The sequence below is a fragment of the Pseudophryne corroboree genome, chromosome 1 (assembly GCF_028390025.1).
Source record: "Pseudophryne corroboree isolate aPseCor3 chromosome 1, aPseCor3.hap2, whole genome shotgun sequence".
NCBI classification, from domain to species: Eukaryota; Metazoa; Chordata; class Amphibia; order Anura; family Myobatrachidae; genus Pseudophryne; species Pseudophryne corroboree.
This window is the reverse complement of record NC_086444.1, coordinates 395,282,312-395,297,120: the sequence shown is the minus strand read 5'-3', so window position 1 is coordinate 395,297,120 and position 14,809 is coordinate 395,282,312. Positions and strand designations below refer to the sequence as shown.

The 14,809-nt window shown below is 47.3% G+C and overlaps 1 protein-coding gene across 2 annotated transcripts in view; it reads left to right on the top strand.

Annotated features, from left to right (window-relative positions):
• The window catches only part of SEZ6L (seizure related 6 homolog like), a 607,177-nt gene that overhangs the window by 475,824 nt on the left and 116,544 nt on the right, over positions 1-14,809 (top strand). For both annotated transcript variants that reach the window (XM_063913207.1, XM_063913206.1), the window contains exon 8: positions 8,115-8,269. In XM_063913207.1, coding sequence (XP_063769277.1) covers positions 8,115-8,269 — 155 coding nt within the window. The remainder of the gene's footprint in view (positions 1-8,114; positions 8,270-14,809) is intronic.

Below are 14,809 nucleotides of genomic sequence, written 5' to 3'. Positions count from 1 at the left end.
CTGCCGCAATGTGTAAAATGGGGACACTTGCCAGCGTACTGTGTAAAATGGGGTCACCTGTCTGCCGCAATGTGTAAAATGGGGACACTTTTTCCTGCCGCAATGTGTAAAATGGGGACACCTGTCTGCCGCAATGTGTAAAATGGGGTCACCTGTCTGCCGCAATGTGTAAAATGGGGACACTTGCCTGTCGTACTGTGTAAAATGGGGACACTTTTTCCTGGATATGAAATTTATGTTAGAAAAGGCAACTTTTCAGGTAAAAAAGTTCTGATAGAGATATATATATATATATATATATATATATATATATATATAATTTCTCTGACGTCCTAGTGGATGCTGGGGACTCCGAAAGGACCATGGGGAATAGCGGCTCCGCAGGAGACTGGGCACAAAAGTAAAAGCTTTAGGACTAGCTGGTGTGCACTGGCTCCTCCCCCTATGACCCTCCTCCAAGCCTCAGTTAGATTTTTGTGCCCGAACGAGAAGGGTGCAATCTAGGTGGCTCTCCTGAGCTGCTTAGAGTAAAAGTTTAAATTAGGTTTTTTATTTTCAGTGAGTCCTGCTGGCAACAGGCTCACTGCATCGAGGGACTAAGGGGAGAAGAAGCGAACTCACCTGCGTGCAGAGTGGATTGGGCTTCTTAGGCTACTGGACATTAGCTCCAGAGGGACGATCACAGGCCCAGCCATGGATGGGTCCCAGAGCCGCGCCGCCGTCCCCCTTACAGAGCCAGAAGAGCAGAAGAGGTCCGGAAAATCGGCGGCAGGAGACGTCCTGTCTTCAATAAGGTAGCGCACAGCACCGCAGCTGTGCGCCATTGCTCTCAGCACACTTCACACTCCGGTCACTGAGGGTGCAGGGCGCTGGGGGGGGCGCCCTGAGACGCAATAAAAATACCTTAGATGGCAAAAAATACATCACACACATATAGCTCCTGGGCTATATGGATGCATTTAACCCCTGCCAGAATACATAGAAAAACGGGAGATAAGGCCGCCGATAAGGGGGCGGAGCCTATCTCCTCAGCACACTGGCGCCATTTTCCCTCACAGCTCCGTTGGAGGGAAGCTCCCTCGCTCTCCCCTGCAGTCACTACACTACAGAAAGGGTTAAAAAAGAGAGGGGGGGCACTGATTACGCGCAGTATTAAAGATACAACAGCTATAAGGGGAAAAACACTTATATAAGGTTATCCCTGTATATATATATAGCGTTCTGGTGTGTGCTGGCAAACTCTCCCTCTGTCTCCCCAAAGGGCTAGTGGGGTCCTGTCCTCTACCAGAGCATTCCCTGTGTGTGTGCTGTATGTCGGTACGTTTGTGTCGACATGTATGAGGAGAAAAATGATGTGGAGACGGAGCAGATTGCCTGTAATAGTGATGTCACCCCCTAGGGGGTCGACACCTGAGTGGATGAACTGTTGGAAGGAATTACGTGACAGTGTCAGCTCTGTATAAAAGACAGTGGTTGACATGAGACAGCCGGCTACTCAGCTTGTGCCTGTCCAGACGTCTCATAGGCCGTCAGGGGCTCTAAAGCGCCCGTTACCTCAGATGGCAGATATAGACGCCGACACGGATACTGACTCCAGTGTCGACGGTGAAGAGACAAATGTGACTTCCAGTAGGGCCACATGTTACATGATTGAGGCAATGAAAAATGTTTTACACATTTCTGATAAACGAGTACCACCAAAAAGGGGTATTATGTTCGGTGAGGAAAAACTACCTGTAGTTTTCCTGAATCTGAGAAATTAAATGAGGTGTGTGATGATGCGAGGGTTTCCCCCGATAACAACTGATAATTTCTAAAATGTTATTGGCATTATATCCTTTCCCGCCAGAGGTTAGGGTGCGTTGGGAAACACCCCCTAGGGTGGATAAAGCGCTCACACGCTTGTAAGGGCTCTACCCTCTCCTGAGATGGCCGCCCTTAAGGATCCTGCTGATAGAAAGCAGGAGGGTATCCTAAAATGTATTTACACACATACTGGTGTTATACTGCGACCAGCAATCGCCTCAGCCTGGATGTGCAGTGCTGGGTTGGCGTGGTCGGATTCCCTGACTGAAAATATTGATACCCTAGATAGGGACAGTATATTTTTGCCTATAGAGCATTTAAAAGATGCATTTCTATATATGCGTGATGCACAGCGGAATATTTGCCGACTGGCATCAAGTCTAAGTGCGTTGTCCATTTCTACCAGTAGAGGGTTATGGACACGACAGTGGTCAGGTGATGCGTATTTCAAACGGCATTTGGAAGTATTGCCTTATTAAGGGGAGGAGTTATTTGGGGTCGGTCTTTCAGACCTGGTGGCCACGGCAACAGCTGGGAAATCCACGTTTGTACCCCAGGTCGCCTCTCAACATGAGAAGACGCCGTATTATCAGGCGCAGTCTTTTCGTGGACAAGCGGGCAAAAGGTTCCTCATTTCTGCCCGTGACAGAGGCAGAGGAAAAGGGCTGCAGAAATCAGCCAGTTCCCAGGAACAGAAACCCTCTCCCGCCTCTGCCAAGCGCTCAGTATGACGCTGGGGCTTTACAAGCAGAATCAGACACGGTGGGGGGCCCGTCTCAATGAATTTCAGCGCGCAGTGGGCTCACTCGCAAGTAGACCCCTGGATCCTTCAGGTGATATCTCAGGGGTACAAATTGGAATTCGAGACGTCTCCCCCTCGCCGTTTCCTAAAGTCGGCTTTACCGAGGTCTACTTCTGACAGGGAGACAGTTTTGGAAGCCATTCACAAGCTGTATTCCCAGCAGGTGATAATCAAGGTACCCCTCCTACAACAGGGAACGGGGTATTATTCCACACTGTTGTGGTACCGAAGCCGGACGGCTCGGTGAGACCGATTCTAAATCTAAAATCTTTGAACACTTACATACAGAGGTTCAAATTCAAGATTGAGTCACTCAGAGCAGTGATTGCGAACCTGGAAGAAGGGGACTACATGATGTCTCGGGACATCAAGGATGCTTACCTTCATGTCCAAATTTACCCTTCTCACCAAGGGTACCTCAGGTTTATGGTACAGAACTGTCACTATCAGTTCAGACGCTGCCGTATGGATGGTCCACGGCACCCCGGGTCTTTACCAAGGTAATGGCCGAAATGATGATATTCCTTCGAAGGAAGGGAATTTTAGTTATCCCTTACTTGGACGATTCCCTGATAAGGGTAAGATCCAGGGAACAGTTGGAGGTCGGTGTAGCACTATCTCAGGTAGTGTTGTGGCAGCACGATTGGATTCTCAATATTCCAAAATCGCAGCTGGTTCCGACGACTCGTCTTCTGTTCCTAGGGATGATCCTGGACACAGTCCAGAAAAAGGTGCTTCTCCCGGAGGAGAAAGCCAGGGAGTGTTCCGAGCTAGTCAGGAACCTCCTAAAACCGAGCCAAGTCTCAGTGCATCAATGCACAAGGGTTCTGGAAAAAATGGTGGCTTCCTACGAAGCAATCCCATTCGTCAGATTCCACGCAAGAACTTTCCAGTGGGACCTGCTGGACAAATGGTCCGGGTCGCATCTTCAGATGCATCAGCGGATAACCCTGTCACCAAGAACAAGGGTGTCCCTCCTGTGGTGGTTGCAGAGTGCTCATCTTCTAGAGGGCCGCAGTTTCGGCATTCAGGACTGGGTCCTGGTGACCACGGATGCCAGCCTGCGAGGCTGGGGAGCAGTCACACAGGGAAGGATTTTCCAGGGCTTATGGTCAAGCCTGGAGACATCACTTCACATAAATATCCTGAAGCTAAGGGCCATTTACAATGCTCTAAGCTTAGCAAGACCTCTGCTTCAAGGTCAGCCGGTGTTGATCCAGTCGGACAACATCACGGCAGTCACCCACGTAAACAGACAGGGTGGCACAAGAAGCAGGAGGGTAATGGCAGAAGCTGCAAGGATTCTTCGCTGGGCGGAAAATCATGTGATAGCACTGTCAGCAATTCCGGGAGTGGACAACTGGGAAGCAGACTTCCTCAGCAGACACGACCTCCACCCGGGAGAGTGGGGACTTCACCCAGAAGTCTTCCACATGATTATAAACCGTTGGGAAAAACTCGACAGGTATTGCGCCAGGTCAAGGGACCCTCAGGCAATAGCTGTAGACGCTCTGGTAACACCGTGGGTGTACCAGTCAGTGTATGTGTTCCCTCATCTGCCTCTCATACCCAAGGTACTGAGATTGATAAGATGGAGAGGAGTAAGCACTATATTCGTGGCTCCGGATTGGCCAAGAACGACTTGGTAACCGGAACTTCAAAAGATGCTCACGGAGGATCCGTGGCCTCTACCTCTAAGAAGGGACCTGCTTCAGCAAGGACCCTGTCTGTTCCAAGACTTACCGCGACTACGTTTGACGGCATGGCGGTTGAACGCCGGATCCTGAAGGAAAAAAGGCATTCCGGATGAGGTCATCCCTATCCTGATCAAAGCCAGGAAGGATGTAACCGCAAAACATTATCACCGCATTTGGCGAAAATATGTTGCGTGGTGCGAGGCCAGTAAGGCCCGACGGAGGAAATTCAACTGGGTCGATTCCTACATTTCCTGCAAACAGGAGTGTCTATGGGCCTGAAATTGGGGTCCATTAAGGTTCAAATTTCGGCCCTGTCAATTTTCTTCCAAAAAGAACTAGCTTCAGTCCCTGAAGTTCAGACGTTGTAAAAGGGGTACTGCATATACAGCCTCCTTTTGTGCCTCCAGTGGCACCTTGGGATCTCAATGTAGTTTTTGGGTTCCAAAAAGTCACATTGGTTCGAACCACTTAAATCTGTGGAGTTAAAATATCTCACATGGAAAGTGGTCATGCTGTTGGCCCTGGCCTGGGCCAGGCGCGTGTCAGAATTGGCGGCTTTATCCTGAAAAAGCCCTTATCTGATTTTCCATTCGGACAGGGCGGAATTGAGGACTCGTCCTCAGTTTCTCCCTAAGGTGGTTTCAGTGTTTCACCTGAACCAACCTATTGTGGTGCCTGCGGCTACTAGGGACTTGGAGGACTCCAAGTTGCTAGACGTTGTCAGGGCCCTGAAAATATATGTTTCCAGGACGGCTGGAGTCAGAAAATCTGACTCGCTGTTTATCCTGTATGCACCCAACAAGCTGGGTGCTCCTGCTTCTAAGCAGACTATTGCTCGTTGGATTTGTAGTACAATTCAGCTTGCACATTCTGTGGCAGGCCTGCCACAGCCAAAAATCTGTAAATGCCCACTCCACAAGGAAGATGGGCTCATCTTGGGCGGCTGCCCGAGGGGTCTCGGCTTTACAACTTTGCCGAGCAGCTACTTGGTCAGGAGCAAATACGTTTGTAAAATTCTACAAAATTGATACCCTGGCTGAGGAGGACCTGGAGTTCTCTCAATTGGTGCTGCAGAGTCATCCGCACTCTCCCGCCCGTTTGGGAGCTTTGGTATAATCCCCATGGTCCTTTCGGAGTCCCCAGCATCCACTAGGACGTCAGAGAAAATAAGAATTTACTTACCGATAATTCTATTTCTCATAGTCCGTAGTGGATGCTGGGCGCCCATCCCAAGTGCGGATTGTCTGCAATACTTGTACATAGTTACAAAAATCGGGTTATTTATTGTTGTGAGCCATCTTTTCAGAGGCTCCTCTGTTATCATGCTGTTAACTGGGTTCAGATCACAGGTTGTACGGTGTGATTGGTGTGGCTGGTATGAGTCTTACCCGGGATTCAAAATCCTTCCTTATTGTGTACGCTCGTCCGGGCACAGTATCCTAACTGAGGCTTGGAGGAGGGTCATAGGGGGAGGAGCCAGTGCACACCAGCTAGTCCTAAAGCTTTTACTTTTGTGCCCAGTCTCCTGCGGAGCCGCTATTCCCCATGGTCCTTTCGGAGTCCCCAGCATCCACTACGGACTATGAGAAATAGAATTATCGGTAAGTAAATTCTTATTATTTTTATTCATTTATTTATTTATTTTAAAATGTTTAGTTTTTTTATTTTTTTATTTATTTATTGTAAAAAATAAAAATATTTTTTTTTTTTTTTTTGGGGGGGGGGGGGGGGGGGTGTCAAATGACTACCTTGCCCCGGGTGACAAAAATCCTAGTTTCGGCCCTGGCTACAGTACTGCCATAAACAGGTTTACTCTTAGTCCCTTAGTTCTGCTTATCTGTTTCCAATATCTTAAGGCCTAATTCATGTTTGAACGCAACGCCGATGTTAATTAAATAGAGCGATTATCGGCACACTGCGCATGTGCAGCGAATGCCAAGAAGATTTTTAACGCAGAAGGATTGGCAAAAAGGGACCATTTGGAGGAGGTAACTGGGAGTGGTGGCAAAAATGCAGACATGTCACAGCCATTTTCGAGGCGTGTATCTGCCTGCAGCTGCGATCATGTATGTAGAGAAACATGGCGTAGCCAGTCTGCATGACCATAGACTCACTCGTTGAGTCAATGTTCATAGTTATTACGTTGATGCTGCATGGGTGTAGACAGATGCTGCACACGTTGCTATGGCCCCGGTGGGCATCTATGTCCTTTTCTGGGCGGCAGCTTTAATTGCGATGCTTAGTAGTTCCGTAGCCTGAAAATTTGCAGCTGCATAGCCGTTAGCATACAAACATGAATTAGGCACTTAGGGGTCTATGGCCCTCATTCCGAGTTGTTCGCTCGGAGTTTTTCATCGCATCGCAGTGAGAATTCTCTTAGTGCGCATGCGCAATGTTCGCACTGCGACTGCGCCAAGTAACTTTACTATGAAGAAAGTAAGTTTACTCACGGCATTTTCATCGCTCCGACGTTCGCATTGTGATTGACAGGAAATGGGTGTTACTGGGCGGATGCACGGCGTTTTAGGGGCGTGTGGCTGGAAACGCTACCGTTTCCGGAAAAAACGCAGGAGTGGCCGGAGAAACGGTGGGAGTGCCTGGGCGAACGCTGGGTGTGTTTATGACGTCAGCCAGGAACGAAAAGCACTGAACTGATCGCACAGGCAGAGTAAGTCTGAAGCTACTCAGAAACTGCTATCTCGTTTGTAATCGCAATATTGCGCGTACGTCGGTCGCAATTTTAAGAAGCTAAGATTCACTCCCAGTAGGCGGCGGCTTAGCGTGTGTAACTCTGCTACATTCGCCTTGCGAGCGAACAACTCGGAATGAGGGCCTATGTACTAAGCCTTGGCAAAAGATAAAGTAGACAGAAATAAAGTCCTAACCAACCAGCTCCTGTCTGTCATTTATCAAACCCAGCCTGTGACATGGCAGATAGGTGCTGATTAGTTGGTACTTTATCTCTTTTCACTTTATCTCCATCCAAGGCTTAGTAAAAAGACCCCTAAGTGCCTAATTCATGTTATCTGGGTCCACTTTATCTCTTTCCAAAGTTTAGTACATAGACCCCTTAGTTTCTAAATGCTGGTCTCTGGTGCTTACTAACTGTCTCTAATTCTTGCTTGATACCGATAGAAACTTAGATTGCTAATATTTATTTATAATTACAATATAATTGTTTATTTTTTAGCTTCTCTTTCCAGGAACATACAGTATGTGATATGTATTTCACCTGCTGCTTTATCAGCCTTGATAAAGCAGCAGGCGAAAGGTATATGGGAGGTATACATATTTTTTACTACCTCAATTCCCCCATCTTTCCCTTTATATGAATTGTTATACTTGCCATTTTCTCATAACGTCTTTCTTCCATACATATTTGCTATTTTTACCTTCTCTGCTTTCCTCTAATCATGCCTGATACCACTTACCACATCATTTGCTACTCTATTCCCTATCTCTCCTCTCTCTGTTCCTTTTATATTTTATCTTTTCCCTCTATGTGTCACCATGTTCTTATTATCCTTCTATTATCCTCCATTCAATTTCCACTGTCATCATTATTACTGAGCCACTTGTATGGTTTTCTAACCCTTACCTCTACACGGTTTTCCATTTTTATATTGGAGAAACTTTTCATTTGAGGTTAATTTAGCCATTTTTCAGACCTCAATGCATAATACATGTAATTACAATGTGTTCTGTGAATTGTTATGTGCGAAAAAAGAAAGAATATTTACCCTAAAAGAAGGACTTTCATGTCCATTACAAGATTTAAAAGGCTAATGTTTTCCTTTTAAATCCTTAAGGTTGGCAGTGTACAGTAATGGAAAGATTCTCTTTGACTCTGCTAAGACGGAGACGGTACCGTTTGAAGGTCTGATTAGTGAAGGGTCTTGCATAAGGATTGAATTCTCTACAGATGAGTCCAAAACAGCCCCTGGATTCAATGTTCGCTTTGAAGGTAAATAAACATGAATGTATCAAATTATGTAAGAAAAATATGTCGCTTTATAATTTTACCAGCACAGAGATGTTTTTTGGTTATTTCATTTTTTTATTTTTATTTTTTTAGTTTACAGCCTTTTTGCTAAAAAAGAATTTAATAATCAGATAGTATAAAAAAATGTTCTGTAGTTCATATCAGTCATTCGTATTATATAGGCTTTGCCAAGTCTACTACAAGTTATACTGCAGACAGCAAATGAATAGTTTTGATGAACTACAGCTTGTGAATGTGTGTGCTATTTTCACTATAATTAATTTACACCTGCATTTCAATAAAAACTATCATTTGTTAATATAAGCAAGATGGGAATACATTTTTTTCCCAGTTTATAAAATTAGTATCCATTTGAAAGGCGTATTACTACCATTCCATAGGGGCGTACTTATACCCCTTTCAGGCATACTTTAAAATCCCAGTTTTTTTGCACATGAACGCGCATCAACCCGGGATTTTTGTAAGTCTGAAAGGCACCAACCCGGGTCAGCGCCTCTGCTATTCATCATGGTATTTCCTGGGACTTTTGTCCCGGATAAACAACCCAGGTATAGTGTGAATGGTGCAACGTGGGATTTTACTCCCAGGTTGCACTCTGATAGGCTGTGCGGGCTGCCTGGGGGGCAGGGCTGCCTGGAAGAAGCAGTGTCTGTTATATAGGAAAAGGGCAGCATCCGTTATACAGGGATGAGGCAGGGGCAGTGATGAAGGTAGGGGCAGGGGCCGTTATACAGGGATGGGGCAAGGGCCGTGATGCAGGGAGGGGGCTGTGGTCCATGTGTGATTGCTTGAGTGTGTATGAGTGTGACATGTATGTTTATGTATGAGTGTGACATGTATGTGTGTGTATGCATGATTGTGGTATGTGCGTGTATGACATGTATGCAGCCTGGTAGCCCTGGCTTGTAAAATGCCGGGGCTTATGTGTGAAAGGGGATGACCTGGGAATTTCCCTGGTTTCAGGCGTAGTGTGAAAGGGAGTCTCCAGCAATAACCTTGGATTTTGCTGAAGTGAAAACCCTGGGCCTGAGCTGGTAAATTCCACTGTCATATGTCTGAAAGTGATATAAGAGAGGAGGTGTCCCATATGCATTTTCCGTCTGGATCCCCTACTTTGTAGTTGGCGACATACTGTAAGAGAATACACTCTGGCACTGTGTCAATTAGAAAACGTGCATAAACCCAAGTTACCGCTCAACAGAAATGAATGCAGCATTTTTTGTTCGTAGAGAAAATCACTATTTTAAGGTAAAAATGTCTGAACTTGGTTCAGAACCATTGGCACACGGGAGGCATTAGATATGCCGGCTGTCAGGATACCGGCGCTCAGCATACCGGCGCCGGAATCCCAACAGCCGGCATACCAAAAACTATTCTCCCTCTTGGGGTGTCCTGCAGCGTGGTGAGTGCAGCGTGGTGAGCCCAGTGAGCTCTTTTGTGCTTGCCCCGCTGCTGGCATGCCAGTGGTCTGTAACCCGGCACCGGTATGCTGCGCGCCGGGATCCCGACAGTCGGCATAACGTAGTACACCCCTGGGACACCCGTCTAATGATTAGTTTGACACAAGTTATAAAATAACATACTGTAATTTGCCATTAATAACATGTCATGTTTGGGGTGATATTCTGTCAAAAGCAGAATAATAGGTTAATTGATGTGTGACAGGTATATGGGGTGTTGTATTGATGGGAAACATGTTTATAAGGTTTCAGAATGGGGTTACAGGTGTTTTTTTACAAGTTAAAACTAGAGATGTACATCGACCCCCGACAGATCCTAGTTTTGGATCTGTATTAACTTCGTAATTTAGTTTTGCCAAAACCGCCCTTACGTGTTTTGGTTTTGGATCTGTATTTTTTCCCCAAATTTCTAAAAACAGCAAAAAAATACACACAATTTGGGCCTTTTTGTGTTCCTATAGCATTATTAACCTCAGTAACATTCATTTCCAGTCATTTCTAGTCCATTTTTACCTCCTCACAGCTCACAATATTGTTCACCAATATTGGTCAAAGGCTGGCTGGCTAAACAAAGCGACAGAGCAGTTCCACAAACAAATGGCAGTTACTATAAGAATTTAGCACATCTGTGAAACATTGCGGCACAGCAGTGGAAGAAAAGATTGCAGTCTAATAAACTATACGACCACACGTAATAACACAGTGTCTGAACCTGAACACACATAGGTTTTATTTCATTTTTTAAACACACTGCGACTCACAATGCCTCTAATAATGGTGGCACCTAATGAACGTTGGGGGTCATTCCGAGTTGATCGCTCGCTGGCTAGTTTTAGCAGCCGTGCAAACGCTATGCTGCCGCCCACTGGGGAGTGTATTTTAGCTTAGCAGAAGTGCGAACGCATGCACAGCCGAGCTCTACAATAACAGTTTGTGCAGTTTCTGAGTAGATCTGATCCTACTCAGCGCTTGCGATCACTTCAGCCTATTCGTGTCTGGATTTGACGTCATACACCCGCCCAGCGAACGCCCAGCCACGCCTGCGTTTTTTTCAGACACGCCTGCGTTTTTGCAAACACTCCCTGAAAACGGTCAGTTGACACCCAGAAACGCCCCCTTCCTGTCAATCTTCTTGTGGCTATCAGTGAGACTGAAAACTTCGCTAGAACCTGTGCACGACCACAACGGCTTTGTACCCGTACATAGCACGTGCACATTGCGGAGCATACGCATGCACAGAAATGCCGTTTTTTAGTCTGATCGCTGTGCTGCGAACAACGGCAGCTAGTGATCAACTCAGAATGACCCCCATTATCCTTTCTCTTGCAATGCTTCTCTTCTCTTCTCAGTAGCATCTCCTATCTTCTGCAGCCTCCCCTTCTCTCTACTGCAGTGCCTCCACTTTACTCCCATCCCTATTCTGCAGCCTCATCTTTTCTCTCATGCATACTTTCTTCCCTTCTCTCCCATGTAGCATCCCCTTCTGGTGTTATAAAACACTGTACTCCAATATTCATTACACTGTGACCATCATTACTAATACTGCAAAGTACTACAGGAGAGGTAACACTGTACTCCAGTCAGGGGCATTTTAAGAGAGGAGGGGTACCCATGTGCAGACTCCGGGTGGGCCCCCGCAGTAGGCTTCGGCCTGGGCCGGTTCTAGACCTTGTGGCGCCCAGGAGCTAAAGCTTCCTGTGGTGCCCCCCCAGGCAAAATAGAGTTAGTGCGTGCCAAAGGCGTGCGCCCAAAAATAGGGTAGTGGCTTCTTCATAGGAAAGGGGCTTGGCCACAGTTATCCCCCTGTACTTGTGCCCCCCTGTAGCTGTGCCCACAATAGTTGTGCCCCCAGTAGCTGTGCCCCCTGTAGTTGTGACCCCAGTAGCTGTGCCCCCAGTAGTTGTGACCCCCTGTAGCTGTGCCCCTTGTAGCTGTACCCCCAGTAGCTGTGCCCACTGTAGTTATGACCGCAGTAGCTGTGCCTTCAGTAGTTGTGACCCCTGTAGCTGTGACCCCTGTAGCTGTGCCCCCCTGTAGCTGTGCCCCCAGTAGTTTTGACCCCAACAGCTGTGCCGCCATTAGATTTGCCCCAGCAGCTGTGCCCCCAGTAGCTGTGCCCCTTGTAGCTGTGCCGCTTGTAGCTGTGCCCCCAGTAGTTGTGCCCCCTGTAGCCCTGCCCCCAGTAGCTGTGCCCAGAGTCTATTTGCACCCAGAAGCTGTGCCCCCTGTAGCAGTTCCCATTGTAGCTGTGCCCCCAGTAGCTGTGCCCCCAGTAGCTGTGCCCCCTGTAGCTGTGTCCCCAGTAGTTGTGCCCCCTGTAGTTGTGCCCCCTGTAGTAGTGCCCCCAGTAGCTGTGCCCTCAGCAGTTGTGCCCCCTGTAGCTGTGCACCCAGTAGTAGTTCACCCAGTAGTTGTGGCCCCAGTAGTAGTGCCCCCAGCAGTTGTGCCCCCTGTAGCTGTGCACCCAGTAGTAGTGCACCCAGTAGTAGTGCACCCAGTAGTTGTGGCCCCAGTAGTAGTGCCCCCAGCAGTTGTGACCCCTGTAGCTGTGCCTCAGTAGCACCGCTTACAAACACACACAAAAAGCACAATACTTACCAGCCCGCTCCTGATTCCCGACCGCTGCTGCGCTTACCTCCGTCTCTGGCCGCCGGCTCCTCTCTTTGGGAGAGACGTCATGACGTCTCTCCCATAGCAGCTCCACATAGACACTAGAGGACAATTATGACTTCTAGTGTATGTCGCTGGATCCGGCTGCAGCAGGCGCCCACACAGCTCACGGCACCTGCTGCAGCCGGGGAGAGGGGGTTAGTAGCGGCTCTTGCCACGGTGGTGGCGGCACCCTCGGGACAGCGGCGCCCTGGGCAAAAAGCCTGCTTGCCCATGGCAAGAGCCGCTACTGGCTTCGGCACTGTGCCTGCCATGGTCTGGGGACAAATGATCTACTGCACATGCCGGTGGCCATTTTGGGAGTTATCTTTTGCCGCGGCTGGTGCGGCTGCAGCGCCCGTTGCGGGACTCTGGAAAGGTGAGTATTAAAACAATATGAGTGCAGTGTGGGCCCGTCTGCACTGCACGCATTGCATCCATGATAAAAATGCCTATGACTTCAGTATATATCACACATCATCAATACTGCAGACTACTACAGGAGACGTAAAGCTGCATTACAGTATCTAAGCCTGTATTCATCATAACTAATACTTCAGAGTACATCAGAATAGGTAACACCAGTGTACTCCATTATCTATCATCCTGTGCCATTCGTAACTAATACCGCAGAGTAGCCAGGAGAGTTAAAGCTGTACTTCAGTACTGCCAGTCATTAATACTGCAGTACCTCAGTACATGGTTTTGCCCCCAAAAAGTCCAATATTGGTCAGTATCCTGCACCTCTGGCAAACATATTACATATGTCCCACAGACCCTTAGGATTAGTATTTTTGGATGTATGCCATCAGGGCCATGAAAAACTTTTCCGGGCCCCGGTATGAAGGGGGTTGTGAACTAACCACTGGGGTGTGGTCATACTCCCTTAAATTAAAAATTAGTTTAATGCACCACAAAGCATTGCCAACCTGCACAGGGGCGATCAGTGCGATCGCTCCCTCCCCCAACAGACAGAGAAGACTGCACCCAGCGGAAGTGGCCTCCCTGGACCTCTTGCAGCCCAGCACACAAGGAAGGGGGGGGGCCTTCCCCCTGGGCCCCTTCAAGAAGCTCAGGTAATTAGTAGAGATGAGCGGGTTCGGTTCCTCGGAATCCGAACCCCCCCGAACTTCAGCCTTTTTACACGGGTCCGAGGCAGACTCGGATCTTCCCGCCTTGCTCGGCTAACCCGAGCGCGCCTGAACGTCATCATCCCGCTGTCAGATTCTCGCGAGGCTCGTATTCTATCGCGAGACTCGGATTCTATATAAGGAGCCGCGCGTCGCCGCCATTTTCACACGTGCATTGAGATTGATAGGGAGAGGACGTGGCTGGCATCCTCTCCGTTAGAATAGATAGAGACACTTGAGTTGATTACTTAGTAATTTTGGGGAGCATTAGGAGTACTCAGAGTGCAGAGTTTTGCTGATAGTTAGTTACTAGTGACTGACCACCACCAGTTTTATTTATTATTTAATATAATCCGTTCTCTGCCTGAAAAAAAACGATACACAGTGACATACCATATCTGTGCTCAGCCTCAGTGTGCTGCATGATAATATCATCTATGTATATCTGACTGTGCTGAGTGCTCACTGCTCACACAGCTGAATTGTGGGGGAGACTGGGGTGCAGTTATAGCAGGAGTACAGTGCACACTTTTGCTGCCAGTGTGACTGACCAGTGACCACCAGTATATTGTCTGCCTGAAAAAGTTAAACACTCCTGTGGTGTTTTTTTTTTTTTATTCTATAAACGCATTCTGCTGACAGTGTCCAGCAGGTCCGTCATTCATTATATTATATAAATATTTACCTGCAGTAGTGTTATATTTTTTTTGTTCATCTCTATCATCTTTATCATCTCTATATTAGCAGACGCAGTACGGTAGTCCACGGCTGTGGCTACCTCTGTGTCGTCAGTGCTCGTCCATAATTGTATACCTACCTGTGGTGGGGGTTTTTTTTCTATCTTCTTCATACTAGTAGTTTAGGAGTCTGCTGACAGTGTCCAGCAGGTCCGTCATTATATTATATATACCTGCAGTAGTGATATATATATATATTTTTTATATCATTATCATCTCTATACTAGCAGACGCAGTACGGTAGTCCACGGCTGTAGCTACCTCTGTGTCGTCAGTGCTCGTCCATAATTGTATACCTACCTGTGGTGGGGTTTTTTTTTCTATCTTCTTCATACTAGTAGTTTAGGAGTCTGCTGACAGTGTCCAGCAGGTCCTTCATTATATTATATATACCTGCAGTAGTGATATATATATATTTTTTATATCATTATCATCTCTATACTAGCAGACGCAGTACGGTAGTCCACGGCTGTAGCTACCTCTGTGTCGTCAGTGCTCGTCCATAATTGTATACCTACCTGTGGT